The sequence below is a fragment of the Acomys minous genome, assembly GCF_964271855.1.
Source record: "Acomys minous genome assembly, chromosome: 15".
Taxonomy (NCBI): domain Eukaryota; kingdom Metazoa; phylum Chordata; class Mammalia; order Rodentia; family Muridae; genus Acomys; species Acomys minous.
In genome coordinates this window covers 95,615,793-95,643,219 of record NC_140497.1, presented here as the reverse complement: position 1 = coordinate 95,643,219, position 27,427 = coordinate 95,615,793, and the positions used below count along the sequence as shown (strand labels likewise).

General features: G+C 47.4%; 1 protein-coding gene across 14 annotated transcripts in view; it reads left to right on the top strand.

The window, feature by feature from the left end:
- Positions 1-11,307: 11,307 nt before the first annotated feature.
- Positions 11,308-27,427, top strand: part of ZNF644 (zinc finger protein 644) — an 88,853-nt gene continuing 72,733 nt past the window's right edge. For 3 of the 14 annotated variants that reach the window (XM_084759802.1, XM_084759803.1, XM_084759796.1), the window contains exon 1: positions 16,555-16,807. Coding sequence is in view for 3 of the 14 variants with exons in the window: in XM_084759789.1 (XP_084615915.1) it covers positions 17,060-17,163 (104 nt within the window). In the remaining 11 variants the exon portion in view is untranslated. Of the gene's footprint in view, positions 11,554-16,554; positions 16,808-16,828; positions 17,164-17,394; positions 17,778-26,218; positions 26,332-27,427 lie in introns of those variants that run through there. The other 11 variants (XM_084759789.1, XM_084759797.1, XM_084759799.1 and 8 more) reach the window with 10 other exon arrangements.

The window sequence follows — 27,427 nt, the reverse complement described above, 5'->3', positions numbered from 1 at the left end:
AACACCCGAGGCTGAGGCAGGCACATCTTGGTAAATTCGAGGCCAGTCTGGTATTGTTTTTAAATTATCTGGATTATCATTAGTATTACCAGCTAGCAATCAATTAAGACACAGACACTTGTTATATTTTAAAATAGCCTTAGTTAACCTGGGACAGGGCAGACATTAATCCTCTAAACTACTTCCCTTAGTAGTTTAGGGCAGGTATGGGATCTCTGCCTCAATCCCATGCCATCTGCTTCTAGTAACGTCTATCAAGCTACCTCTCATCCATAATCCCACATATTTGTTAATGTTCTTCATCTGGGCTGGATTCTCCATCCACGCCGGCCATGTGCTTCTCCTCCAGCTAACCCATGGCGGCCTCCTCTCTTCCCTTCGGGTCTCTCTCCTTCCTCCTTGTGGCGGTCTTTCTTCTTCTTCCCAGAATTCCCCGCCTCCTCTCTCTCTCTCAGCTCAGGGAGTCTTAGCCACACCTCTATCTCTTCTGCACTGCCCAAGTGGGATGGCTTTTTATTAATCAAAAGGTGGGTTACAGAGACAGCAAGCAGTAATTAGCATCAAAATACATAAGACCATCTCCCAACAGCCTGGTCTACAGAGTGAGTCCTGGACAGCCAGGGCCACACAGAGAAACCCTGTCTCAGTGGTGTGTGTGTGTGTGTGTGTGTGTGTGTGTGTGTGTGTGTGTGTGTGTGTGTGTGTGTAGGTAAGTTTCGTGGTGAACAGCTGCACAGTTATGGCAGGAGGGCAGAGTATGCGAGCACCCAGCATGGATGGTGGCTTCCTTGTGGCTGCAGAGATAGAGTTCCCTTTACTCTTCCCTGTCCTATGTACTCTGGCCTTTCCCTAAGGCTGCCAGGCCACCCTGCAGTCGGGGCAGAATGACTGTGGCCTTGCATGTATGAGAGCACAGCCAACATGGCCGTGGCTTTGCATGTTTGAGAGCACAGCCAACATGGCCATGGCCTTGCATGTATGAGAGCATGGCCAACATGACCGTGGCCTTGCGTGTTTGAGAGCACAGCCAACATGACCATGGCCTTGTGTGTATGAGAGAACAGCTAACATGGCCGTGGCCTTGCGTGTTTGAGAGCATGGCCAACATGACTGTGGCCTTGTGTGTATGAGAGCACAGCCAACAAGACCCGAGGTGCTGATCATTTAAAAGCAGGCTCGGCGAAATTTGCGAAGATGGAGGTTGTGCTGCCGGAGGACAGGCCCGCATATCAAATATGAACATACATCTTTGTGTGTGGTTGCTTCTAGTCACTTCTGGTGTGCCTTCATGGACAGCAAACTGACAGTCAACTAGATGACCACAGGACACTAGGTTCCTGCCTGGAGTCGCCATCCCTGTGCTCTGAGTACACGCTGCATTTGGTCTTCCTCTGTCACTGTCATGGGGACCGAACTCAGAAACTTTAGTAGCCGAGTACCACTAAACTATAGTTTCAGCCTCTGACATCCCTCCTTTGAGAAGATAAAGGGGTAATTTAACCTGTCACTTCCATCCAATGCATAATATTGAATTATGTAATATGCAAAGACTTGCTAGCAATCTGTTCTCCAAACTGTATGTGTGATTTTAAAAAATAGCATTTAAAAAATTATTTGCACATGTATTTGTCTGAATGTGAGTTTGTACATGTACGTGCAGTGCCTTCAGAAGCCAGAAGAAGGGAGTAGGTCCCCCGGGTTACAGCGGTTGTGAGTCACCTGACACATGCACTGAGGATTGAACTCTGGTCCTCGGCAAGAGCAGTGTGAGCTCCTAACCACTGAGCCGTCTCTCCAGCCGTCAAATCCGTTGGTAGCCAAAGGTTAGTGATGTGGCTTGGTTGGTACAGCACCTGTCTAGGATGCACAGAGCCCTGGCTGGATTCAGCCCTCAGCACACCCAAGCCAGGCGTGCTGCCTCAGGGGTTCAAGGCCAGCCTGGGCAACCTTTTTTTTTTTTTAACGTAAGTTTCACTTTAATTTGTAAAATCCACTTTTAATTTGAAAAAAAAACTTTTTTAAAATTTTACAATTTCACACATGTACACCTTGCATACTGACTCTCTGGTCCACGTGTGTCTGTGTGTTTCATTCTGTCACCACCTCTCCCCTAAGGTGAGCCAGGCCCAGTTGCGTAATTGGGGGTTTTGGAGCCTGGTGGGCCCCTCGGAGGGCACACAACTAAAGACAGTAATTCCCTGCTTCCTAGACTCTATGGTTGTTAATAGCGCAGCTGTGAAGGGAAGGGCTCCGTGTACCCAAGGCCCTTTTGTGACTGTGTGTGTGTGTGCACGTGCGTGCGTGCGTGCGTTCGTGCGTGTGTGTGTGTGTGTGTGTGTGTGCGCGCGCGCGCGTTCGTGTGTAGGGCAGATGACTACACTTGATATGCATCTGTGATCTCAGCTGTTTGGAATTTAGACAATGATATTCCAAACTCTGTCTCCTGCCTCTCTTCTACCGGGTTCCCTGAGCCTTGCAGGAGGAGGCGTGAGTTGCTTGCTCGCGGGCCCGCATCAATCACTTGTCTGCTATAGGCAGCCATGAGCCTCTGAACTCACCGCTGTTACTGTTAGAGGGCTCGCTGACGGGGCTGGGAGCTGCTTTGTCTATGGATATATGCATAGCATGCAGAAGACAGTTTGCAGCTGCGAGAGGCTTCCTCTGACCACTTCGTTAATCTCACAATAAAATGACTTGGTACTTTCTAAAACTGAATTCCTGGAGCCCCCCCCCCTTTTTTTCAAGTGTGGTGGGATTTAAAGTCAGATAAGGTAAGTAGGTGCAACAGGAGGCATAGAATGCTGCGTAAGTGTGAGGCAGAGGGAAATGATCGGCCCTAATACCTCACAGGCAAATATTTATAGAATAGTGTATGAAAACAAGTGCTCGGACTTGGGCCCCAGTGCCGCTTGGGAACATGTGAACTCCGGGCCATGACCTGAGGCTGTGCAGGTTCCTGCAAACAGTGATGGCACCGTGTAGGAGCATCAAGAGTCAGTTCTGGTGGAGGCTCACAGTGGCCACTGCATGCAGCCTGCCAAGTGGGGGCGTGGGGTAAGGTAACTAACAGGACTTGTTTCTGCTGCGTCAAGAGACTCAAAGGGGTTTTAAGTCCCTAGAGTTAAAAAATGGAGTCTAAAGAGGCTGCGCATGGCACGCCTTTAATCCCAGCCCTCGGGAGGCTGAGGCAGGCTGAGCTCTATGAGTCTGAGGCCAGCTTGGTCTACAGAGTGAGTTCCAGGACAGCCAGGATTGCACACACACAGAGAAACCCTGTCTCAAACAAACAAAGACAAACACAAATCAATAGAAGCTGGGCATGGCAGAACGTACCTTTCCTGCCAGGACTCGAGAGGCACAAGCAGAGAGTCTCCAGGCAGACAGGGTTTACATACTGAGACCCTATCTCACAGCAAAACAAAACAAAAACAAAGAACAATGAAAAACAGACATGGTGGACCCGACTCTTGGGAGGGGAAGGTGGGATGACCCAGCAATGTCGACGCTGGCAGTGCGGTTTCCCACTAAAACACCAACCTTTCACAAGGACTAATGTTTGTGTGGAACCACAGAAAGTTTTCAGTAATATATTGATTATAGATCAGAAGGACATTGACAAAATGCCTAAGAAAATAATTTGGTTTGTTTGTTTGTTTGTTTTTTGAGACAGGGTTTCTCTGTGTAGCCTTGGCTGTCCTGGACTCACTTTGTAGACCAGGCTGGCCTCGAACTCACAGTGATCCGCCTGCCTCTGCCACCACACCCGGCACAGAAAGGAGTGGCTGCAGGTAATGTCCTTGTTGCTGCCACGTTCCCTGCTTTTTTACAGTATTTTCAATAAACTGTTCATAAACAAAACAAGAAAGACATACAAAGGAGAGAATTATTTTGGCCAGTGGCTTCAGAGTTCTCAGTCTATGGTGGCCCAGCTTAGTAGCGGGCATCGCATGCCATGGCGGGAGCAGATGGAAGAAGACAGTGCTTATCTCATGACGGAAAGCAAAAGTCTAGCCTGGGGTCCTAAGATAGCCCTCAAGTTCCTGCCCCCCAGTAATCCACATCTTTTGGAAAGCCCCATCTCCTAACGTTTCCATGATCTCTCAGATCTGAACTATGACAAAAAAAGAATTGGAAATATTGAAGAAACATCTGCACTCCCGAGTTCCAGCCAGGCCCGGAAAGACAGGTATTGCACAGTCTAACTGATAAGGGAATAAAAATGAGCTGATGCCACAGATGGGGAGAGCAGGCTGTGGTCCAGGGGATCATCTGAGATGGAGGAGTGAGATAGGAGCCACGGGAAAGGTTGATGAATAGACACTAACTGAGGGGTGAGACGCTCTGATGTGCACACAGTACACAGTAAGACGATGGCAGATAGCGATGCGCTGTGTGTTCCAAAGAGCTCTAAGAAAGAATGTTGTTTCCGCTGTAAAGAAATGATAATGCTTAAGGAGTTAGATACGGACTTTACCTATTGATGAGCATGCCTGCAGGGGTCTCTGTGTGACAGTATGTGCACACATGTGCGCCTGTGCTCACACAGAGACAAGAAGTGGGTGTCAGGGGTCCCCCACAATAACTCTTCACTTAGTCCTTCGAGTCAGGGTCCCTTCCTAAACCTGGAGTTTACATATTTCTAAGCTAGGTTAGCAAATCCCAGCAATTCCTCTGGAGCCATGGGAGCTACGGTTAAAGGCATGAGTTAGGTGCCCAGCCTGTTAAAGGGGCGGTGGGGGGGGGGCGGTGGTGGTGATAGTGGGGGGGTGGTGATGGTAGGGGTGGCAGCGGTGGTGGTGGGAGGGGTGGTGGTGGCGGTGGTGATGATGGTGGTGATGGTGGGTGGTGGTGGTGGTGATGGTGATGATGGTGGTGATAGTGGTGATGGTGGTGATGGTGATGGTGGTAGTGATGGTGATGGTGGTAGTGATGGTGGTGGTGGTGGTGGTGATGATGGTGGCGATGGTGGGTGGTGGTGGTGGCAGGGGTGGCAGTGGTGATGGGTTGCTAGATGGGTGTGGTGGGAGGGGTGGTGTTGGGTGGGTGGTGTTGGGTGGGTGGTGGTGGTGGTGGTATCTGAACTCTGGTCCTCAGGAGTGAGAAGCAAGCACTCTGAACTGTTAAGTCATCACTAGCCCTGACAGGATTGAATTGATTTAAGTGTCATAGGATGTATCCATGTATCAAAACATCATATGACACTCTACTGATATATATAGTTTTTAAGTTTTTCACATGCCATTTAAAAATAAAATTAAAAGGTGGGATGTAACTCGGTGATGAAACACTTGCCTACTGTACATAAGGTCCTGGGTAGAGAGAGAAAAAAAGGTGGATAGGATAGACAGATAGACAGATAGATAGACAGACAGACAGATAGATGATAGGTAGATAGATGGTAGATACCTAGATGATAGATACATAGATAGATAATAGATAGATAGATGATAGATAAGGTAGACGGCAGATACATGGATGATAGACAGACAGACAGATAGACAGACAGACAGACAGACAGATAGATAGATAGATGATAGATAAGATAGACGGTAGATACATGGATGATAGATATAGACAGACAGACAGACAGACAGATGATAGAGAGAGAGATGGTATACAATGGAAGTGGAGAGCACACCGAGGATGCAGAGTCTCCCAGCCCCCACCCCATGTGGGCGCTCACACCGCTGGTAATCAGGTTGCCGTCTCTAGCAGCCCAGCTGGTTTAAAGCCCATGATTTGAGACACAGACAGGCTGTCCTCAGCACATTTCACCAGTCGTACCTGAGCTGCCGGGGCTGGCTGGTGTAATCATTCCGTCTGGTAGTGCTGCAGGCAGACAGCAACAGAAAGGCGCCTGAGAGGAGGTGAGGAGTATTTTTAACACAGACAAGGCAAGGGTTTGGCCCTGTTAGCTCCTGCATCGCCCGCTGTGTGCAGCACCTCTGTGTTGCTTCATCCTAGGCAGCTCGTATAGGGCGGAGACTTGTTTCTTTCTCCCACCGCCCCTTTGGGGACCGATCTCCTTTCTCCCTCCTCTGAGGTCATGCTCAGCCGCTCTGTGTTTCTGATGCCCTTGCCTCAAGAACCCCCCATGAAGTCACCTGACAGGCTTGCCCAGACTTTCTGGTCTTGCTGCATCGCTTGTGTCTCGCCACTTAAAGTTGAGATATTTATAGAGTCTTAAATATAAGATGCCTTAGGAGAAATGGCCTGCTGTGTCAGAATTCCCTGCTTGAGCCTACATTGTGAAACTTTGGGAAAGGTTCCCGATTAATGAATCTTGGTTTATTAATTTGTCAGGTGGAAGACTTATTTTTTAGGGCAAAAACAAAATGTCCCGGTTCTGAGGATATAGCTCAGTTGGCATCCTGCTGTCCTGGTGTGCATGGCGTCCTGGACTGGATCTTCAGCACCATGTAGGTGTGTGTGTGTAGGTGTGTGTGTGTGTATGTAGGTATGTGTGTAGGTGTGTGTGTATGTAGGTAGGTGTGTGTATGTGTGTAGGTGTGTGTGTATGTAGGTAGGTGTGTGTATGTGTGTAGGTGTGTGTGTATGTAGGTAGGTGTGTGTATGTGGTTGTGGGAGGGTGTGCCTCTAATCTCAGAACCAGAGGTAGAAGCAAGAGGATAAGGAGTTCAAGGTCACCCTTGGCTACACAGTGAGGGATACATGAGATCCTGTATCACAAATGGGGGGAGGGGCTGGAGAGCTGACTCATCAACTCGCAGCACGTGCTGAACTTGCAGAGGACCCAGCTTTAGTTCCCAGCAACCACACTGTGCCTCAAAGTGATCTCTAACTCCAGTTCCGGGGATCCAGCACCCCCTTCTGGCCTCCACAGGTACCAGGCATGCGTGTGGTACACAGACAGACATGCAGAGAAACATACATATACATATACATACATGCATGTATATACACACATATATGTATATATGTATATATGTATATGCATATATATGTGTGTGTGTGTACACACACACACAAAGGTAAATAAATCTGATAGAACCTTTAAGGAGAGATAAACCTGTTTTTTAGGATTCCAAGTGTGGGATCGGAATGGTCTCATGAGAGAACAGGTGAGGTTAATTCACTAGAAGAGCAACCACCTCGTGCAGGAGCTTAATTGTTGCCAGCTGAAAAGATCCCGTGAACAGACTCTGGGAGGAGATATGTAAATGAGCTCAGAACTGGAGGCGGGGCTTTTTGGAGACTTGGAATAGTTTAGGCTGTTCATCTCTGCACTTCGAGACCCTCCTAGAGAGAACCGCTCGAGGGAAGGTTGTGGGGCTCCGGCTCCTGCTGAGGTTCTGGGTTCTGGTTACTCCAGGTTCCAGCAGAAGAAATCCTGCTGATTGTGCCAGGAGAATCGTTCCTTGGAACTGATATCCTTAAGGTATTGTTATTGCGTCTATTAATCCTCATTTCCTATTGTTTTGGTTAGTCGGGTTATAAGGGACGTATGCTCGGTCACTAAGTTGTTAATAAAATATATTGGTTAAGAAAATTGAGCTTACAGAACCTAGTGTCTTTATGGCTACATTTAAAAAAAAAACCTCTAACAAACTTTATTCAGCACTGAAAAAAAAGGCCCACTTCAGTGAAGCCTGGCTTCCTGTAGAAGCAAAGATACACGTGTAGCTGAAGTGTCCGTGTCTCACCTGTGTGATGATGCCTGATGACTTGAGCTTGACGTAACTTTTGAACTGTGATGGTCTTAAGTAATGACACAGTCAGGCGAAGTTCACAAAATTCAGTTCACCATAACATAAGGGATTTCCTGCGAGTACCAAACAGTTATTCTATTTGATTGATTCCAAGATATTGATGGTTGCAAGATGTGCTTTTCCCCCCTGAACTCCTTTGAAAGAAAAAAAAAATGCCAGTTACAAACTATTTTTTTTAGGTAACTTGTAAAGATGTCACAACATTGAACAAGTATTATAAAATTGAAAAAATATAGACTTTAGCATACAATGGCCATATTTCATTTTTGTACTTTATGATGTATTGTTTATATATTATTACAAATCTTTAAGGGGAATAAAAATCATTTTCCTAGTGAGAGCAGATTAGTGGATGAAGCTCATGGCAGAGCACAGTTTGCTACCAACACTTCAGAAACCGTGAAGCTAACAAGATGGCTCAGCAGCCAAGGGCACTTGTGCTTGCAAGGGTGTCCTGTGAGCACACACGACTGCTCACAACCATCGTAACTAGTTCCAGGAGATCAACACCCGACTTTGACTCCCTTCCTCTGGCCCTCACAGGCACCAGGCGTGGATGTTATATGCACACATACGTGCATGCAAAACACTCACACACATAAGAAATTAAAAACAACTAGAGCAATTGTTTATTTGTTTTTAAGACAGGGTTTCTCTGTGTAGCCTTGGCTGTCCTGGAACTAGGCTGGGCTGGCTTCGAACTCAAAGGCCCAGCCTCCCGAGTGCTGGGATTACAGGCATGTGCCACACCATGCCTAGGTACCCCAAAACATTTTTTTAAATTTCATGAACTAAAATCATATTCAGCTAGTTCAAGCACCCAAGCAAGGATGGGTCCTTGCACCCATCTTGGATATTAACCTGACTGGATCTGGGATCAAGCAGATAGGCTACTGGGTACTCCCATGAGAGATTTTTCTCCAGGTTATTTGAAGTGAGAAGGTTCACCCAAAATCGCCTTCTGGCGACAGCCCGGATTCGTCTGCTTGCTGCCACTCTCCACGGCAGGTTCACTCACTTTTGTTGTCCCGGACGCTGCATCCCTCTGTGGCTGTGAGGAGCTGGCTTCAGGTTTCCATGAGGACTAAGGGTTAGGGGCTCCGCAGGACTCCTCCCAGCCTGAGCTACCAGACTGGGACTGCGGAGATGCTCCAGCCTTGCGCAGGCAGCGCCGTGGAATACCCAGACTGTATCCCGTTAGCATATTAGTTCAATCTGTCCTGTTCCTCTAGGGAACCCTGACTAAAACACTGTGTACCCCTGGTATAATACTCTTCTCTAAAGGTAGGAAATATTTTGATCAGTCTAGTGGAGTATTTCACTGTGCTTGGCAGCAAAAACTCTTTCCATAAATTCATACCGTTTGGCATGCGATTTACGCATTACCCCCTTATGGTTCCTATCTCCCCAAAGCTTGATAGGTTCTGATTGAAGTGATTCAGATCCTGGAGGAGACTGGCTCCGGACGTTCTCACCAGATGTGTCACTCGGCTGGTTGATGCTGTAAGGTAACATGTGGGCCAATCGACTTAAAGGAGGCGAGGGAGGTCATGGGCTGATTCTCCTGCTGTGGGGCCCTGGAGCAGGACACCAGACAAGGGGAGAGAGGAAGAGAATCTGAGATCCCACCTCCGCCTTTTTAAGGGCACAGGCTCTAAATACCAGAAAGAGTCCTCACTGGGCACTGCTCTTTTTGCTTGGACCAGCTCTCAACATTTGGGCTAAAGTCTTCCACACACGAGACGTTTGGGAAACACTCAATATCCAAACTGTAACATCAGGCGAGCTGCTGTTTATATATCGCACGCCGATCTGTTACCTTTAACACGCAGATGGTGTTTTTGTTTTTTTGGTTGGTTTGTTTGTTTGTTTTGGTTTTGGTTTTTTGAGACAGAGTTTCTCTGTATAGCCCTGGCTGTCCTGGACTCGCTTTGTAGACCAGGCTGGTCTCAAACTCACAGCCATCCACCTACCCCTGCCTCCCTTGTGCTGGGATTTAAAGGCATGCGCCACCACCACCCGGCCTACGCAGACGCAGACGGTGTTTTAAGGCTATGGTTCGCGATCTAGTCTTTCCTATAGCGTTGGAGTGCTGAGGTGTGCGCAGCTTCGCAGGCATGGAGTACTAGCAGACAGACAGTACAGGGCAGAGTAGAGTCAGTTCATCAGCTGTACAGGGGCCGTGTCACGCAAGATGAAATAATTAGGCAATCAGGAAAATATTTGATAGTTTGTAGGAGGAATTTTAATATTCTGAAATAAAAAGAGAAACGGATGTAAAAAAAAAAAGCCAACATCACATACAGCATCTTAGACCTGTCTTTCCATTTCTGACCACACTTCCTAAATCTATTTTTCTTTTCTTGGTTTTTCAAGGGTTTTTCGAGACAGGGTTTCTCTGTGTAGTCTTGGCTGTCTTGGGCTTGCTTTGTAGACAAGTCTGGCCTCAAACTCACAGAAATCCACCTGCCTCTGCCTCCGGAGTGCTGGAATTAAAGGCGTGCACCTCCACACCAGGCTCCTAAATCTATTTTTCATGGGTGTGATGGCTGTTTTGGTTGTTGAGTTGACCACATCTGAAATTAACTAAACCCCCAAATGGCTGGGCACCCCTGAGGGATTGCTGCTTAATTACATCATTTGTGGTGGGAAGATCCACTTCCAAGGCCGACCTTTGAGGATGGAGGAAGACACACCTACCCGTAACCTGGGCCACACCTTCTTCCGGAAGCCTACTACATAAAGGGCAGCGTGGGTCTTGCTCTCGCTGGCGTTAGAGCCACTTCTTCAGGATTCCAGCATCTACTGAAGAGCAGTTCAGACTTCCAGCCTCGAGGACTGAGCATCTATCGGACTCTTGGACCTCCTGCTCATAGGCAGCCATTGTTGGGTTAGCTGGACCACGGCCTGCAAGTCATTGTAATAAATATATAACATAATAAATTATATATAATAAATAACCATTCTATAAGTTCTGTTGCTTTCGAGAACCCGGGCTAGTACTGATTTTGATACCAGAAGGAGGGCATTGATTGACAGACCTGACCATGGTTTTGGGAGGACTGTGGAAGGGCTTTGGAACTCTGGGCTAGAAAAGCTGAAGCCGCTGAGTGTTGAGAGCTCAGTGGGATGCTCTGTGGGAGCTTGGAGGATCAGAATGCTGAGAGCAGCGCAGATGATGGAGACCCGGCTTGTGAGGCACAGAGGAAGTTTAAGGCTCTTTCAGGGCTGTTTGCTATTTTGAATTAAGATTCTGTGGTTCTGGTCAGCTGGGGCTGAGGAATCAGCTGTGATTGACAAGAGACCAGAAACATGGATGTAAAATGTTTGGGTTATTGGGACAATTAGTTCTGGTCAGCAGGAGTTGTGAATTTGGTGGTGATTAAGAAGAGACCCTCATCACCGAGGTAAATCTTCTGTAAAGTGTTTCCTTAGTGTCAGCACATGGAGTATGTTCCAGGAATAGTCACGGTTGTACCTCATGTTGGCAGCTGAACGTGGGTCACCCAGGTGGTTCTGGTTTTGAAGGTATCAAGAGGTCATGGAAAGCAGCTGAGGTCTGGCACTGTGTGGCAGGGCTTGGAGTCCGTGAAGACAGCTCAGGAGAGGCTCTTGGTTGCAGGAAGGGACCCCCAGCATTGTGGGGATGCCAGTACCATGGGCTGACCACCAAGAACAGCAGCAGCCGTGGAGTGGAGCTGGCCTGAGCCTGGAAGACATGTGTGCTGCAGAGGGCGGAGCCAGAGAAGTGGTGCAAACCCTGTGGAGCAGCGCAGAAGATCATGCGTGGGTCCCAGACACTGGGCATCGAGTTGTTTACACGGTGGGAGTTTGGTTTTGCTAACACTGAATTTTTAAGTATTTGAATTTTTAAAGGCTGTGGGAATTTTTAAGTTTGCAAAATGCTTTATATGTGATGTCTTTATTAATGTGTGATTCTTGGGGATGAACAAGAAAGGAAAGGTCATGGCTTAGCGGTGATGTATTTGTGTGTCAAGCGGACAAGGGGTCAGTTGCGCTAGTTAGTTTTAGGTCAACTTGGCAGAAGCTAAAGTCATCCAGGATGGGGGAAACTTAGTTAAGGAAATGTCTGCATAAAATCGGGTTGTAGGCAAGCCTCTACGGTATTTTCTTAATTAGTGATTGATGTAGGAGGACCCAGCCCGTTGTGGGCACTGCTATCCCTGGACTGGGGGTCCTGGGTTTTATCAGAAAGCAGGCTGAGGAAGCCGTGGGGAGCAAGCCAGTAAGCAGCACCCCTCGTGGCCTCTGCTCCTGCCTCCAGGTTCCTGCCCTGCTTGTGTTCTGTCCTGACTCTTTTCAAAGATGGAGTAAGATGTGGGAGTGTAAGCCAGATTAACCCTTTCCCCCCCAGGCTGCTTTGGTCATGGCATTTCATCCCAGCAGTGGGTATCCCTGACTAAGACAAAAGCTTACAACTATCACTCATTCCTTTCTTCCCACACAGCTGTAGAATTTTAATTAAATAATGTTTGTTAGAGGGCTAGAAATGTAACTTAGCTGTTTGCCTAGCACGCACAAAGCCCCTAGCATGGAGTTCAAGCCTCCGCACTGCATAAACAAGCAGTGGCAAACGATACGATCCTAGCACTTAGAGGTAGAGCACAAAGATCTGACGTTTGAGGTCATCCTTGGCTATAAAGGGACTTAGAGACCACTCTGGACTTACAAGACCCTGTGTCCAAAAACAAACATAAAAATGATTGTTGGAGAATTCATGCTTCTTTGGAAGTGATTTAGTTTCATCTATATTAAAATCATCCAACCTCAGGTTATTAGAGGAATTGTATTGGTTATTGAAGTTGAAGGAATACATTTGTTCAGTGTTTTCTTCCCATTTGTGATGACAAGAAAAAAACCCAGTACATGTGATCTAAATCACTAGCACACTACTTTACACTCTTTCTCCTTAATAAAGCAGATGAGATAGCTGAAATTACAGATGTCTCCTTTTCTTTGATGGATGTCAAGAAAATATTATAGAATATTTGGAATCTTTGGAAAAAAATGAACAACAAAGAAATATGTTAAGTTTTGTGCTGTTGGAATTTTGATGAAAGTATAGTGGGGGTGTCTCTTACCAGAAGAACCCTGCCCGTTAGTTATGGCGGACCTCTGTGTGGTGGTGTTTACCTCTAACGTGCTATTTGTCTCTCAATTGTGTGAGTCAATTGCTTGTTCATATCAGCTGTCTTGGTCACTATGACCATGGAAGCTCTTAAAAAAGAAAGCATTTAACGGGGCCTTGCTTATAATTTCCAAGGCTTAGTCCATTATCGTCACGGTGGGAAACATGGCAGCGTGCAGGCAGACGTGGTGCTGGAGAAGGAGCTGAGAGTTCCACTTCCAGATGTACAGGCACTAGGAAGAGAGGGACACTGTGACTGGCTCTGGTTTTTGAAACCCCAAAGCCCACACCCAGTGACACACTTCCTCTAACAAGGCCACACCCCCAGCAACAAGGCCACACCCCCAGCAACAAGGCCATACCCCACCAACAAGGCCACACCCCCAGCAACAAGGCCACACCCCGCCCACAAGGCCACACCCATCAACAAGGCCACACTCCCACCCACAAGGCCACACCCCCACCCACAGGGCCACACCTCCTAATCCTTCTCAAGTAGTGCCACTTCTTGATGACTAAACATTCAAATATATGGGGTGGGGTGGGGTGGGGGGAGCATTCTTATTCAAACCATCGAATCTCCTTTCTGTAATTGACAGCCCAGTTTCTCTCTGACTCTCTCTCTCTCTATTATTACCAGAACCACTGCACTAGAACGCGTCACTCATGTTGAACTCACTGCAGTCACTAGTGATCTTACACATACAACTCCTGTCTCTCATACCCGCTTTGCCACATTTCCGTAGGGACTCAGCCTTTTCTTTCTTCCGCTTACTCCGCGGAGTGTAAGTAAGCTACATTCTCCAGGCTGTCTGTGCAGTAAGTGGGGCCCCGGGCCTGGATTGCTGACTACTGGGAACTGAGAAGTGTTTGCTGCCAGTGCATGATGTATGCACTACTTCCCGCCTCTCCCCTTCCAACGGCAGTGGAGAATGACACGAGCGAGCTACTGTTGTCACCCCACTGATACTTGGGGCCAGTTGTCACAACAGCGAGCCGTTGCCCGTACTTTGTTTGTTCCTGTGGCTCCTCTCTTGCCTGGTCTGTCCTATACGCCCTTTGCTTATTTTCCTGTGCTGTCTCATGCTCTGGACATGTACTGTGCCCCGATGGCTCATGTATTAGAGGCTTGGCCACCAGCCAGTGGGGCTTTGGACATGGCTGGATCAGGATTAACGTCATCGGCGGATCAACCCCATTGACGCATTCAGTTTGAAGGTGCTGTTCAGGGGTGACAGGGCCTCGGTGGATGAGGTAGGTGACTGAGCTGTGCCTTGGAAGAGTGTGTCTTCGCTCTGGCCCCATTTTCTCATTCTTTCTGCTCTCTGGCTGTGACCAGTGACCTTCCATTGTGTGCCTCTCCCTTCCTCTGATCCGGTATTGGAGCCAGATAACCATAAACTAACAGTGTGAGCTTAAAAAAAATTCTTTTCTCTTTTAAGTTGTTTCTCTAAGGTATTTTGAGTGATTCAAAACTAACTTCTCTACTCGCTCCTTAAATATTTTATGTGTACGGTTACTTGGCCCAGTGTTTCCTTTCTTAGCAGGCGCCCATGATTGTACTTTGCTTCTGGGATGGTAAACAGTAAACGTGTTCCTTCTTTCCATGTTTGAGTGAGTAATTGCACACATGCAGAGGGATGCATCTGGATGCATGCATGTGGAGTCCTGAGGTTGATGCTTGCTATCTCACAGATGCAGCGGGGTCTTGTTGCTGAGCCTGGAGCTTGAACACTTGGCTAGCCAGCTTGCTTCAGGGATCCAGTCTCTACCTCTCATGGGCTGGAGTTACAGACTTGACGCCATGTGGGCCCGCCCAGCGTTTACACGTGATCTGGGATCTGAACTCCATCCAGGCTTCCCACTGCGCAGTGTACGCTTTGCCTCTGGGTTTTTTCCTTGACTCACGTTAAATGTTAGAAGTCATCTTAGTGTTTGTGTAATGGATCTACTTTCTACTGTGTTTTATGAGGTTATTCAGTCATTTATTTCTCGACAGGGTTTCTCGGTGTAGCCTTAGCTATCCTGGCTCTCTCTTTATAGAATAGGCTGGCCTCAAATCAGAGATCTGCCTGCTTCTGCCTCCAGAGTGCTAGGATTAAACGTATTCACCACCATGCATGGCTCTCAAGAGCTTTTGTTAGTAATTTTAAAAAATCTTTATTCATCTCCCTCATTCCCTACTAAATTGAGAGTTGATTTTTAAAAAATCCATATATCTCTCTATATGAAATGTGCCCTGCAGACTCATGTGTAAAAGGCTTGCTTCCAGGTGATGGGCCTTTGCATTCTGCAGGTTAATGGATGGATCACTTGGGTCTAGAGAGATGGCTCGTTGGTTGAGAGCACTTGATGCTGCTGCACAGGACCCAGGCTCAGGCCTCACCTTCCACCTCAGTGGCTCCAGTTTGCACAGCTCCCGAGGCTCTCATCTGGACTCCTTGACGGCAGGCGTGAAGCATGTGGCGCAGAGCCACACATCCAGGCAAAACAACCATACTCATGAGATAAAAATTAAGCAAACTTTTAAAGTGCATCTCTGCCAGCCAGTTGCCTGAAAATATTCACATGTTTATATTTTGCTTATCTATTCGTGTACATGAAGGCAGGCTTAATGTTTTGAAACAGCCCAAAGAGTCGTGTGGTTTTGAAAAAGCAAGTCTAATCTCTTTTTGCCACTTTAGGTTGTAACCAACTTGAACAGGTTACACTAATGCCTGATGCACACACAGTAAGCACGCTAGTGTCAGTGGTTATTACTGAGTTAAATAATTAGCGTGGATAGCAGGATATCTGTTATTTGGAATACATTTGCCGCTGCTGAAGGCACCATTTTCCAGAAAAGGTACTCTCACTCTTGCCAAATAAATGCAATTACGGTGCATCCCCGCGAATGCCAAAAATATCTTGAAGGTTTGGAGGTGCACAGTTCGCAATTACTGCTTAACTAATAAAAACTTTTAAACAGTTTAGTAAGGCAGGCCTCACAGAACAGTCTATAACGTTGAGTTCACCTTCAACAGGTTAGGAACTTGTTGGCTCAGTTCAAAAGCAAAGTGAATGCCTCTAATTAGTGTTGTTCGTCCCTCAGAAGCCTATGGCTCAGTGCTTGTTAAAAGGGAGATTTAGAAGACCCTCAGGGGGACCTGTTGACTACCTGAAGAGCTAACCACTATCTCAACACATTTCTTTGTGTGACTCCAATTTTGGACAACAGAGAGGCATCTCCCACAACGCAGCGTCCAAAGTAGCTCAAATCCTGGGCTTCTTTCAGGGTGCTTAGACTGGGTAATTGATTCGCCACACCTGATGCTTAGGCTGGCCACCGGGCACCTTCCAATTGGCCTTTCTCTGCCAGCACTCCACGGTCAGGGCCGGCTCCTTCCGTCGTAGGAAAAGACACGGGGTTTTGGCCAACCGGTGACTGCAGACACCGAAGACGGCGTCCATTCCACCTTCAAGGGGCCTAGGCATTCCTAGCTCTTGGGTCTTGCAGAGTTTTGGCCGCCACCATATTTGGAGCGTGCCTACAACATCGGGGCGGGAACCTCCTTGGGAGTTGATTAGGTCACCGCTGGGGGGAGGTGACCTTGTTTGGGTCCCCCCCCCCCCGGCACCCGAGAACAGCGGTGCAGTGTTTGCTGCCGCCGCCGCCTCCCACCCCCAGCCCCCGCCGCGGGCCTCACCGGGCACCGGGCAAGCCCGACGGCACGGGCGCTCCGCTCCACGCCGGCCTCTCCCCGGGCGGCCCGCGGGCCCAGGCAAGAGGCGGGAAAGCCGCGCGCCTGCGCCGTGGGAACCGCGGCCGGAGGCGAGAAGCGGGGAGCGGAGGGGGCCGCGGAGCCGAGTAGCGTACAGAGCGGCGTGTGACGCGGGGACGCCGCGCGCTCCCAACGTCGCCCCGGTTTGACGCACACGGCACCAAACTGTGAGTTTCGGGGGGTCTCATTCCCGTCGGCGGCGCCGAGGGCTCCCCGCGCCCCCTCTCCCCCCACCCGCGGCTGGGTTCCGCGCGTGTCCCCCCCACCCCACACCCCCGGGCTGAGGCGGTGGCAGGACTTGAGGGTGGCGGAAGAAGTTGCGGGGGGGACCCGGCCCGCGGCGCTCGGGCCCGGGGAAAGCTACGCCCTAGGCTGGCTCCCAACCATCCAAAAGGACGCGTTTTGCCGCACAGGCTAAGATGGCGGCGGCGGCTGCCGAGGAGGCGGAGTTGCTGCTGCTGCACAAGGAGCCCGGGCCGCGGGGTCCGGGAGGCGGCGGCCGCGGGGGGCCGCGGAACCTTAGGTGAGCGGCGGCGGCCGCCGCGGGGCGGGACTCGGCGGCGGACGGGCGGGAGGGGGGGGGAACCCTTTCCGCTCCGGCGGCGGCGGCGGCGGCGGCAGCGGCAGCGGATCCGGTGGCGGACACAAAGGGGCCGAGCCGGGCTCCGGACTTGGGGGGTTTTGTTTAGTCACATGCAGCGCAGCAGCCAGTGAGCGGTAGGGGGTGAAGGGGGCCGAGATCCGGAGGTCGTGAGGGTGGGGTAGGGGGGGAGCCCCGCGGTCGCCATTGTAATGCCCCGAGTAACGGGGCGGTCTGAGCAGCAGTCCGTCCCGGCCTGGAGCTCCGGCGGCGGTAACTGTCCACACCCCTCCCCTGACTTTGGGACTAGACCGCATAGCCTCCCCTTCTCCCCACTGGTCTGCAACGTCTTGCGCCGCTAAGTGCCTGGGAAGTAACTCCAAGAGGCTAGGAAAAAGAGAAAAAAAAAAAAAGAAAAAAAAAAAAAGGAAAAATCACTCGAAGTGTTTGGGTTGCCAGGGGTTTGGTGGGTACCCAGCTAAAGCTTTTTGCCTCTCCAAGTCTGATTCCATGGCCTTTGTGTCCCTGGGAGCTTCATCTCTGCCAGAGGAAAACAGGTGTGCTCCGTCCACTTCTCCCAAGAGCGTGAAGATGAGTTGCCCCAGACCCTTCCCCGTCCTTGGAAACTTAGGTGGTTTCTTGTTGCGAGACTTCCACAGACGACTCTCGTGTTGGGATCCATCCATGGTGTAGCGACCTTAGTGGAAAAAGTTTTCTTTAACTGTTTTAAGTGATACTGACTTAAATATAGATGTTATAGAACCTTTATATTAGATTCCAGATTTTATGTGATAAATTCAGCGAGGAAGGATACCCACGCCTTGGGGCCCCCAAAATGATGGTCCTGTTCTGTGTACAAGCTAATTTCCAAAGCCATATCCAAACACCATCATCAGTTCTGGCCAGTTCTGATTGGTGCCAAGCGTACTGCATGTGGGGGAATGTGTTAGGCTTGTCTGCGTCGAGTCGTAGTTTAGTTAATTTTGGTCCCACGAAGGAAAGTTTTTCAGAAACTAAACAACTAAAGTTACCCAAAGCAAGGAAGCCTGCTTCAGTGCCGTGTGTAAGTGTCTAGGGACCTGATGCCAGCAATGCTGTATTTCGGGTAGGTTTGGTAAGAAATGAAATGAAGACTCCATAATGAGATTATAACTCAGTGTAGACGTTTACTTTGATGAAAGCCGAATGCCTGACTGGTACTAATGCCATGGTTTGCATATTGCTGTTAGAAATACAGCTGTAAGTTTGAAACACTTCATACTGCTTTTACAACCATGCATTGTATAGCAAATAACTAACACTGAAGTGTGAATTTCAAAAGAGCTGATGGCCTTGTATTTGCCATTAATATAATAAAATGAAGGAATATTGCAACACACTTAGATTGTTAACTATGAACTCTAAAACATTATTTAAACCTTTAGTTTCCCATGTTTCTTTCTAGGTATGTATTTCCCTATTGTATTTCAAATGCAGAGCAGTTTTGTATAAGCAGGCAGGAGGTGTGCTAACTGTGTGGATCGTACAGTTTTACAAAGGAAGATTGCTAAAGAACTTGTTACCCACTCTCTTAGCAGTATATTGAGTGTGAGCAACTTAGTGGTATAACGGAAGATGGTCTTTCAACCCCTATCCTGCTCTGTTCCTAGTTCTGTTAGCAGCTGGCACTTGTTTTTAAAACAAAGGGTATTACTGAGTTTACCCATTAATTAAATAGTGTCATTAGTGAGACCTGTGACAGGAAGTTTAATATTATATAATTTTTTAGCAATGTTGCTTATGTATGAATTTTGAGATTTTTTCCCCCAAAGCAGACTTGATACAGAAATGTAAAAATTAAAAACAAAACACATGTGCTTGATAAGTAATATGGGAAAGTTCTAGATAACTGTCATTATTGCTAGAAAAGGCTAAGAGGCAAAATAGGTGTTGAAAACTATGCTAGTACCTTTGTTTTTTTTTTTTTTTAATGTTGTTTGGTTGGATACATAAATACGCCCCTTAGACTACAGTTTAAAATGACTTTAAGCCCAGTGGCTACTGGTACATGTCTTAGGAAACGCAACAAATGGTAAAGTCACCTGAGGCGGGAGGTCACAGCGGTGCCTGGGAGTCTTGTATTGGCTATTTAACGTGCTTTTAAAAGTACTGATTTCTTTCAAAAAGGGTTGAAAGGCTAGTTGGTAATGTGCAACCCTGAGTAGATTTAATTACACACAGTTTTGTGGTAATTAGGGTTACTTTGAGGTCTTCATAATTATAAAGTGAATGTCACCTGCGTGCCTTAAATGCTTCCCAGGTTTTTTAGTTTGTTCAAGTTCTAGGAGAGTTTGCGTGGCAAAAGGACTAAAGAAAAACTCCTGAGAGACAAAATGGTGGAGTGTCTGCCATGGCAAGGACACCATTAATTGTGTAGGATTAATAATGTGGACTCTTTCTGGGAGGAGAAGTGTTATCTGCTAAGAGTGACCAGCCACACAGGGAAGGACTTGGCATGCCGGAAGTGTGGAAGTCGCTTGTCAAGCCATGCAGTCTGCGTTGCAGGGCACTCTGAGTTCTTAGCAGTCCTTTTAGAAAACTAAAAAGAAAAACCTTAAGCTGGTGACTTGTAAACCAAGCATGGGAGTGAGTGGTGGCGTTGTAACTTGGCTGTTCATGAGGTCTTAACGTTTTCCTGCATGTGTCTGCTGTGGAGATGTGTTTTGGACACAGCAGTCTGCAGACATTGAGCGGCTGATGAGGTGTAGTCCGAAGGTGCTGTTGTGGTGGAGGTTGGTTAGGAGATAGCTGCTTTAATAGTGCTGTTTATGCCGTTGAATTGTGCAGGTTCTGAAAACGACTGATTCTGGCACTAGCTCACCCTGCTGGTTGGCCAAAGTATCTCTCTTCTCTCTTACACAAGGAGCACCTCATAAAGATCTAGACCGAAGAACACCACATTTAGTTGGGTTTTTCATTAGGGAATAGTGTCTGTGCGAAAGGGTGTTTTCTTGTTTCTGAAGGGTTCAGTTTATCCACTCTTTGGTTTTTCTCAGCTCTCCAAAGTAGACCTGTGAGGGTGCTTGTGCGAACTTAACCTGGACTTCTTGGGTGATTTTGAGGTTTGCATGCGTCTGTGTTTTTCAGTGGAGGAGCTCTTGAGATTAGAGACTTGTCAGGCCTGGAAGCCCACGCTAGTAATGCTCTCACTGTTGTAGCTAAGGCAGATTATCAATTGGGGGCCTATGTGGGTCATAGGTAGAGGGTGACTCTGGGCCCCTCCAGTGTCTTCCCCTCCCCCCAATATCCTCTCCCAGTTGAGTGATATTAAGTAGAAAAAGAAGTCCTGTGAGGTAGCCAGCTGTAACTCTGCAGAAGAAATGCTGAGATTTCAGGAGGAAACGTGGCTTTCTTGAGGCTGGGCAGGGAGGGAGGCTGGGCAGGGAGGCCGGGTCAAGGCTACCTTGTCTTGAAACTGCCTCTCTGCTCGTCTTTGACAGACTTGCCTTATCTGTAGGGAATCCTTTAGGTTTGTAAGTAAATTTATAGATAAGAGATTTATCCCCTGAAACTTAATTCTTAGTTTAGAGTGTGGTGGAATTGCAGCTGACTCGTGTGGTGCGTGCAGATCTTGTGTACTGTGCTGGTCCTAGCGTACGTACACATCATTAGAGACGCCTGAGGTGGGAGGGTCCTGGGGTTAAACGACCGTTTACCAAGCATGCTTACCTGTATTCTGTCAGTTACTGATGAATTTTTTTGTTCTATTTTTGTTCTCTACATAGACTGCCTGTCCTGTAACTCAGTATGTAAACCAGGCTGGCCAGAACTCAGAGATCCAGCAGCCTCTGCCCGGGACTCGGGGTGCACGATACCATTCCTTGCTCAGTTACTTCCTTTTTCTTTTTTTCCTCCGAGACCGGGTCTCTCTGTGTATCCTTGACCATCTTGGACTCACTTTGTAGACCAGGCTGGCCTCGAACTCACAGTGATCTGCCTCCCGAGTGCTGGGATTGAAGGCGTGCACGAGCACGCCCGGCTCTTCTAATTTTTTAAAGGCTGCTATCTTAATCTTCCTCCATGGTGTCCTTTATTTGCAAGCACACATACCTATGTATGTTTAAAATTCAACCTCCCAGCAGTGTTGGAGGTAGTTGGTACTTTCAGACCGCCCTCAACTGGAGAGGGGCCTCTCTGTTCGCGCATGGTTGATGAAGGTAGAGGAGACCTTGCTGGACCTGGACTGATGACATTGTTAGTCCTGCGGCTACGGAGTGTGTGTTAGCGTGCATACAGCGGCTACGGAGTGTGTGTTAGCGTGCATACAGCGGCTACGGAGTGTGTGTTAGCGTGCATACAGCGGCTACGGAGTGTGTGTTAGCGTGCATACAGCGGCTACGGAGTGTGTGTTAGCGTGCATACAGCGGCTACGGAGTGTGTGTTAGCGTGCATACAGCGGCTACGGAGTGTGTGTTAGCGTGCATACAGCGGCTACGGAGTGTGTGTTAGCGTGCATACAGCGGCTACGGAGTGTGTGTTAGCGTGCATACAGCGGCTACGGAGTGTGTGTTAGCTTGCATACAGCGGCTACTGAGTGTGTGTTAGCGTGCATACAGCGGCTACAGAGTGTGTGTTAGCTTGCATACAGAGTCACAGCTGAGGCAAGAAGAGATAAGTTAGAAATGTGAGCCGTCAGGTGAAACTGGCAATATTCAAATTTAGCAATGTGAGCAGTACGTGGATTAAACAACAATACCATCTTGGCGGTCTAGACTTCAGGTAAAGGTAGCTTTCTGGCTCATAATTCTGAGTAAGTGTTGCCTAATAAATAGTAGTTATTGTCATTGTTTGCTCCTACAATGACTCAAAATTTTCACCAGTAGTAGTTTAAGAATTGTTGGCTTTTGTAAATGTCTCGTTTTTAGGCTGTTTTAGGCTGTATCTACAAAATGAAAAAGTTACAAAGAATGTTAGAGCAGATAAAAGTGTACCTTTGGTTATAGAGTAATACCTGTGGCCAGGTTAAGAGTGATGTACGTCACTTGATGACTGAAAGAGGATAGGCAGCTGTGCTTGGCAGTGAGTGCCAGTCAGCGCCCTCTGTACAGTACCCTGAGGTCTTGGTGCCCTGAGAGCGCTGCTGTCTTCTATAACGTTGATCATGTGGCCGTGACCATTAGAGGAGAGAAGAGGGGGAGTTGGTTATGTGTGTTGAGTGTAATACGTTTTATATTCAAGCTCTTACCAAGGTAAGAGTGAGGGTCCCTGCGCTAACTGTGATGTGCGAGCCAGCTGAGGCGTGTGTCTGTGAGCCAGCCCATACCAGGCTGGTATAAAGGGGGAATCCCTGAAGCTGTGGAGCTTGAGTTTTGTATTTATTTTTATGTAATTTATTCACAGTACATCCCTACTGCTATCCCCTCGCTCTTATCTTCGGGTTCCCACCCTCCTTCCCTCTTCTGCTCTATCCCCTCCCCTAGACCTCTGATGGGGGCCTCTCCCCCCATTGACCACAGCCTGTCAGGTCTCATCAGGGTAGCCTGCAGCCCTTCCTCTGTGTGCTCCCAGGGCTGCCCTGGCAAGGGGCAGTGATGAAATTGGAGGCACCAGAGTTCCTGTCAGAGGTGGCCCCCTCTCTCCCCTCTGTCCCTGCTCCCCACACATGGAGCAGGAGCTGTCCACCAGCTACATCTCAGCAGCGGTCCAGGCTCTCTGCATGCTTGTCCTTGGTGGGTGCATCAGTTTGAGCAGGCCCCTCTGTCCAGATGCACTGGCCTTAGAGGTCTCCCTGTGGAGCTCCTGACCCCTCTAGGTGCCCCCCCATCTCTTCCACACGGCTTTCAGCTCTCCGCCAAGGTCCAGCTACCAGTCCCAGTTATCTGACTGTAACTCCCACGGGGTGGAGTTTCTCAGAGGACTTCTATGCTGGGCTAATATCTACTTACAACTGAGTATATACCATGCGTGTCTTTCTGGGACTGGGTCACCTCACTCAGGATGGTCTTTTCAGGTTCCATCCAATTGCCCGCAAATTTCAAGATGTTCTTGTTTTTGATAGCTGAATCGTGTTCCATTGTGTAAATGTGCCACGGTTTCTTTAGTCATTCTTTCATGCAGTGAGAGACCCTGTCTCAAAAAGTAAAGGTGGAAAGCTGTTGGGGACATGACGCTGAGCTCTTGTCTCTAGACAGGCGTATAACAGCACCCCTAAAACAAATGAGCAAACAGGTGAGGCGGGAAATGTGATCTTTTAGGACTTTTAATTTCTCTGAATAGAGCATTTTCTTTGCCTGTTTCCCCTTTTTTTCCTGTGTGTCCACATGCATATATTTGATATAATGTTATTCCCCCTCTTTAATATTCTGCTCTTTCCCCTAACACAAGCCCAAATTCTTAAGCTAAACAAAATTGTATAAGCTAGTACATTTTATTTCACACAAGGAGATAGGTAAAGATGAAATACTTTGTTTCATTTATGTTTAAAAATTGTTTTCAGCAAGTTAAAAAAATACCGCAAAATCGGCAAAGTCACCCCCTCCTTTTTTTTTTTTTCTCTTTTGAGACATGGTCTTTTGTTTGTTTTTGCTTTTCCCTGTGTTGGCTGTCCTGGACTCACTTTGTAGACCAGGCTGGCCTTGAACTCACAAAGATCTGCCTGCCTCTGTCTCCCAAGTGCCGGGATTATAGATGTGTGCCACAGCACCCAGCGAGTATAGTCTTATGTAGTCCAGCACATTATATAGCTGAGGGTGATCTTGATCTTCCTGCTATCTTCCAAGTGCTGGGAATACAGGCTTGCATCATTGCTTGCTTGAAAGGTTGCCCCTGATCGTAGCACTGTAATGTAGTAATGGCATTAATATAAATTGTCTATTATGCATTTCTATAATGCTAACAAGGCATTTATTTCCATTTAACATACGAGGAAATACCTCAGACTTAAAGCATTGCAGTCAAGTGATCACCAGGTGTGAGCTTGAGCCTAGAGATGAGACCTTCTTACTTTGTCTTCTTGGCTTCCTGTGTGTCTGTTTTACCCTCTTGTACAGTTCTTATCTCTTGGTTCAGAACTCCGCAGTCTAAAAGGCATTTTCTGCCTCCTATTGTTTTAAGTAGTATCTTCTTGCTCATGTTGGTCCTGGCCGTTGTATAAAGGCTCTTTGTCTCAGTAGCTGGACATTGGTACCATGGTGTTGGCCTAATTTGAGGCTGCTTTTTCTTTTCTTCCTCCTCCTTTCCGGTTTTTTTTTTGAGACAAGGTTTCTCTGTGTAGCCTTGGCTGTCCTGGAATCACTCTGTAGACCAGGCTGGCCTCTGGCTCACAGAGATCCTCCTGCCTCTGCCTACCAGAGTGCTGGGATTAGAGGCGTGCGCCACCACTGCCCTCTATATCTAAAATGCTCATTTTAATATATGAATATAACTGAAACATTTACATTATCTATATTGAATCTTTAAAATCCCATGCTACTACAGACATAAAGCAGTTAGTTCAATTTAGACTAGACATATACAGTTACTGAATTAGGCAGTGCAGGTATGGAAAGGCCTTTTTAGAGCTGGATGTGGTAGCGCACGCCTTTAATCCCAGCACTTGGGAGGCAGAGGCAGGCAGATTGCTGTGAGTTCAAGCCCAGCCTGGTCTACAAAGGCAGTCCAGTCCAAGGCTACACAGAGAAACCCTGTCTCAAAAAACCAAAAAATCAAAACCAAAACAAAACGGAAAAAAGCCTTTTTAGGATTTTGGAGAGAGTATATAGTTTAAAATTTAATTAATTGATGGTTGAGAAAAAGAAATGCCCGAGAACAATATTCCTTTAAAAATTTGATGGAACTTAAATCAGATATACATTGAGTGCAAATGACAGATTGGAATTTGGGGTTGGGATGTGAGAGATAAAGAAACACAGCCCTGATAATTTTGTAGTGGAATATGTATGTGCATAATTTATTAGTACTTTATGAATATTGAACAGATTTAGGAAAATTAATATCACGCAGAGTAAGAAAAATGCTGAAAAAAAAATATCAAAGGCTTACGGCTCTTTCAAGAGTTTCCCTATAGGAGGGTATTGTTTGTTTGCAGTGTGATGGTGATTCATCAGGAAGAGTGAACGTTGAGGAATGTTAGTGACTTGTTTTTAAATGCTGTATGTAGGCAAAGCTCAGCACAGATGTAATGCTGATCTGTTGAGTACCAAAGAGTGCACACGGGTAGCTTTTCCCTAGAATCTAGATCACGATAATGAACATTTTGGGGTGGGGGTGGGGGTGGCTCTGTGATTAAGATGGCTTGCTGTTCTTCCAGAGGACTTGAGTTCAGTTCCCAGAGCCCACATCAGGAGGTGCACAGCTGTCTGACGTAGGCTCCAGGGGACTATGCCCTCTCTGGACTCTGTGGGTACTGCAGTCACATGGCACATGGACACACACAGGCTCCAGGGGACTGGGCCCCCTTCTGGAATCTGTGAGTAGGGCACTCACATGGCACACACACACACACTGAGCACACACTCATATACACAATCTTTACAACCCCTCCCTACCCTTAACCCCCAATTCCAGCATTCCTCTAAAGGCAGGCATATCTCTGTGGGTTCAAGGCTAGCCTAGACTACACATTGAAACTTTGTATTTCAAAAAATAATAAAGAACATTTTCTACACTGCAAAAGGTGTTCTGTGTTGCCTTGTATTAATTCCCTATCAGACATGTGTAGCCAGTGTTTTGACCTCTTACTACCTTGGGTTAGTTTCTTTCTGGATTTGTTGATGGCATAACTATGTTTTTCCAAGGATGGGAAGAGTTAATGAGCCTTGTGTCTTTGTTTGCAAGTTAGAGGTAAGTCACGTGATAGTTGGTCTGGTGACCACAGCCCCTCCCCCACACATTGTGGTTTATGCCGAGCCTGGGGAGGATTCCCAGATAGGACCGTTAGTGCTTAGAGTCTGACCAGGAGTTGATTTGGAATATAGAGATTGTATTGCCTTCCTGGATGACAGCTGTCTTCTCACCGTAGCATTACTTATGCGTATGTACAAGAAGTATGGCAGCGTCCCCTTGCATGGGTGCCTTCCGGAGCCTTCCACGTATCCACCTCTCAAGGAGAAGAGCTCTGGCTGCTGTTAAGCTGTGAGTAGCTGGTGTGTCACCCTGTGGGCTGCTGCATGTGAACCTGAGTAGCTGACCCAGGAAGGGCGGCCTTGCCAACTGAAAGTGGGATGCTGGCCGCCCAGGGGAGATGGCGGCCTCGTAGCCTAGCATGTGGGCAGTGGGAGCTAGAGGTCAGTGAGGCCAGCCTGGGCTACGCGGGCCTGCCTCAGCCCTACTCCTCTTCTCTACAGAAAGAATAAAGAAATGGAGAAAAATAATTGTTGATCATGATTTTTTAAAAAAAGATTTATTATGTATACAGTGTTTTGCCTGTATGTGTGCCTGCACGCCAGAAGAGGGCATCAGATCACATTATAGATGGCTGTGAGCCACCATGTGGTTGCTGGGAACTGAACTCAGGACCTCTAGAAGAGCAGACAGTGCTCTTAACCGCTGAGCCATTGCTCCTGCCCCCATCATGATTTTTACTTTAAGTAACTTTTAAATGAATTTTAGAAACCTTAAGTTGGAAACGACAGTCGCATCACTGTTACTCCTCCATGTTGCGCAGTGGCGGCTCGTTACAGTTGGGTGTTGAGTGGTGCAGTGCAGAGACCTGGCTTTCCCCCGAGGTTTACAGGACTTAGGATTATAAAAGTATATAGTAAAGAAAATATGTAGCTTATGTTTTATTATACCTAGTTTTGAAGAATGGATATTCTGTAGAAATTGCCATAAAAACACCTGATTATTAGCATTTAGATGATGAATGTGTTTGAGCTAAAAAATAAAAATTTGTATTCCATGTGATATTGTTTTTGAATAAATGTACTTAAATATTGCTTCTCTTGAGAATTTATATAGTTAGTCTTTAGAGGTGGCTAACTATCTGCTGGATTCCCTTAGGGTACTTGACTAGGGCTGAGGTTAGACATTGAAAAAAGTACATGTTGTGACTTTAAAATGTTAAGATTTTATAAAAAGTGGGCTCCTGCTTTTTTTGTACTGGATTTAGGAACTGACAAGGTAGTTAGACTGCTGTTGAGGCTTCGGAACGGAGCCTGTGTAGGAAACCTGAAGAGCATGTGTGCCTTTGTTACCATGTTGTTCGATAACCATTTGTGAATTTGGTTTT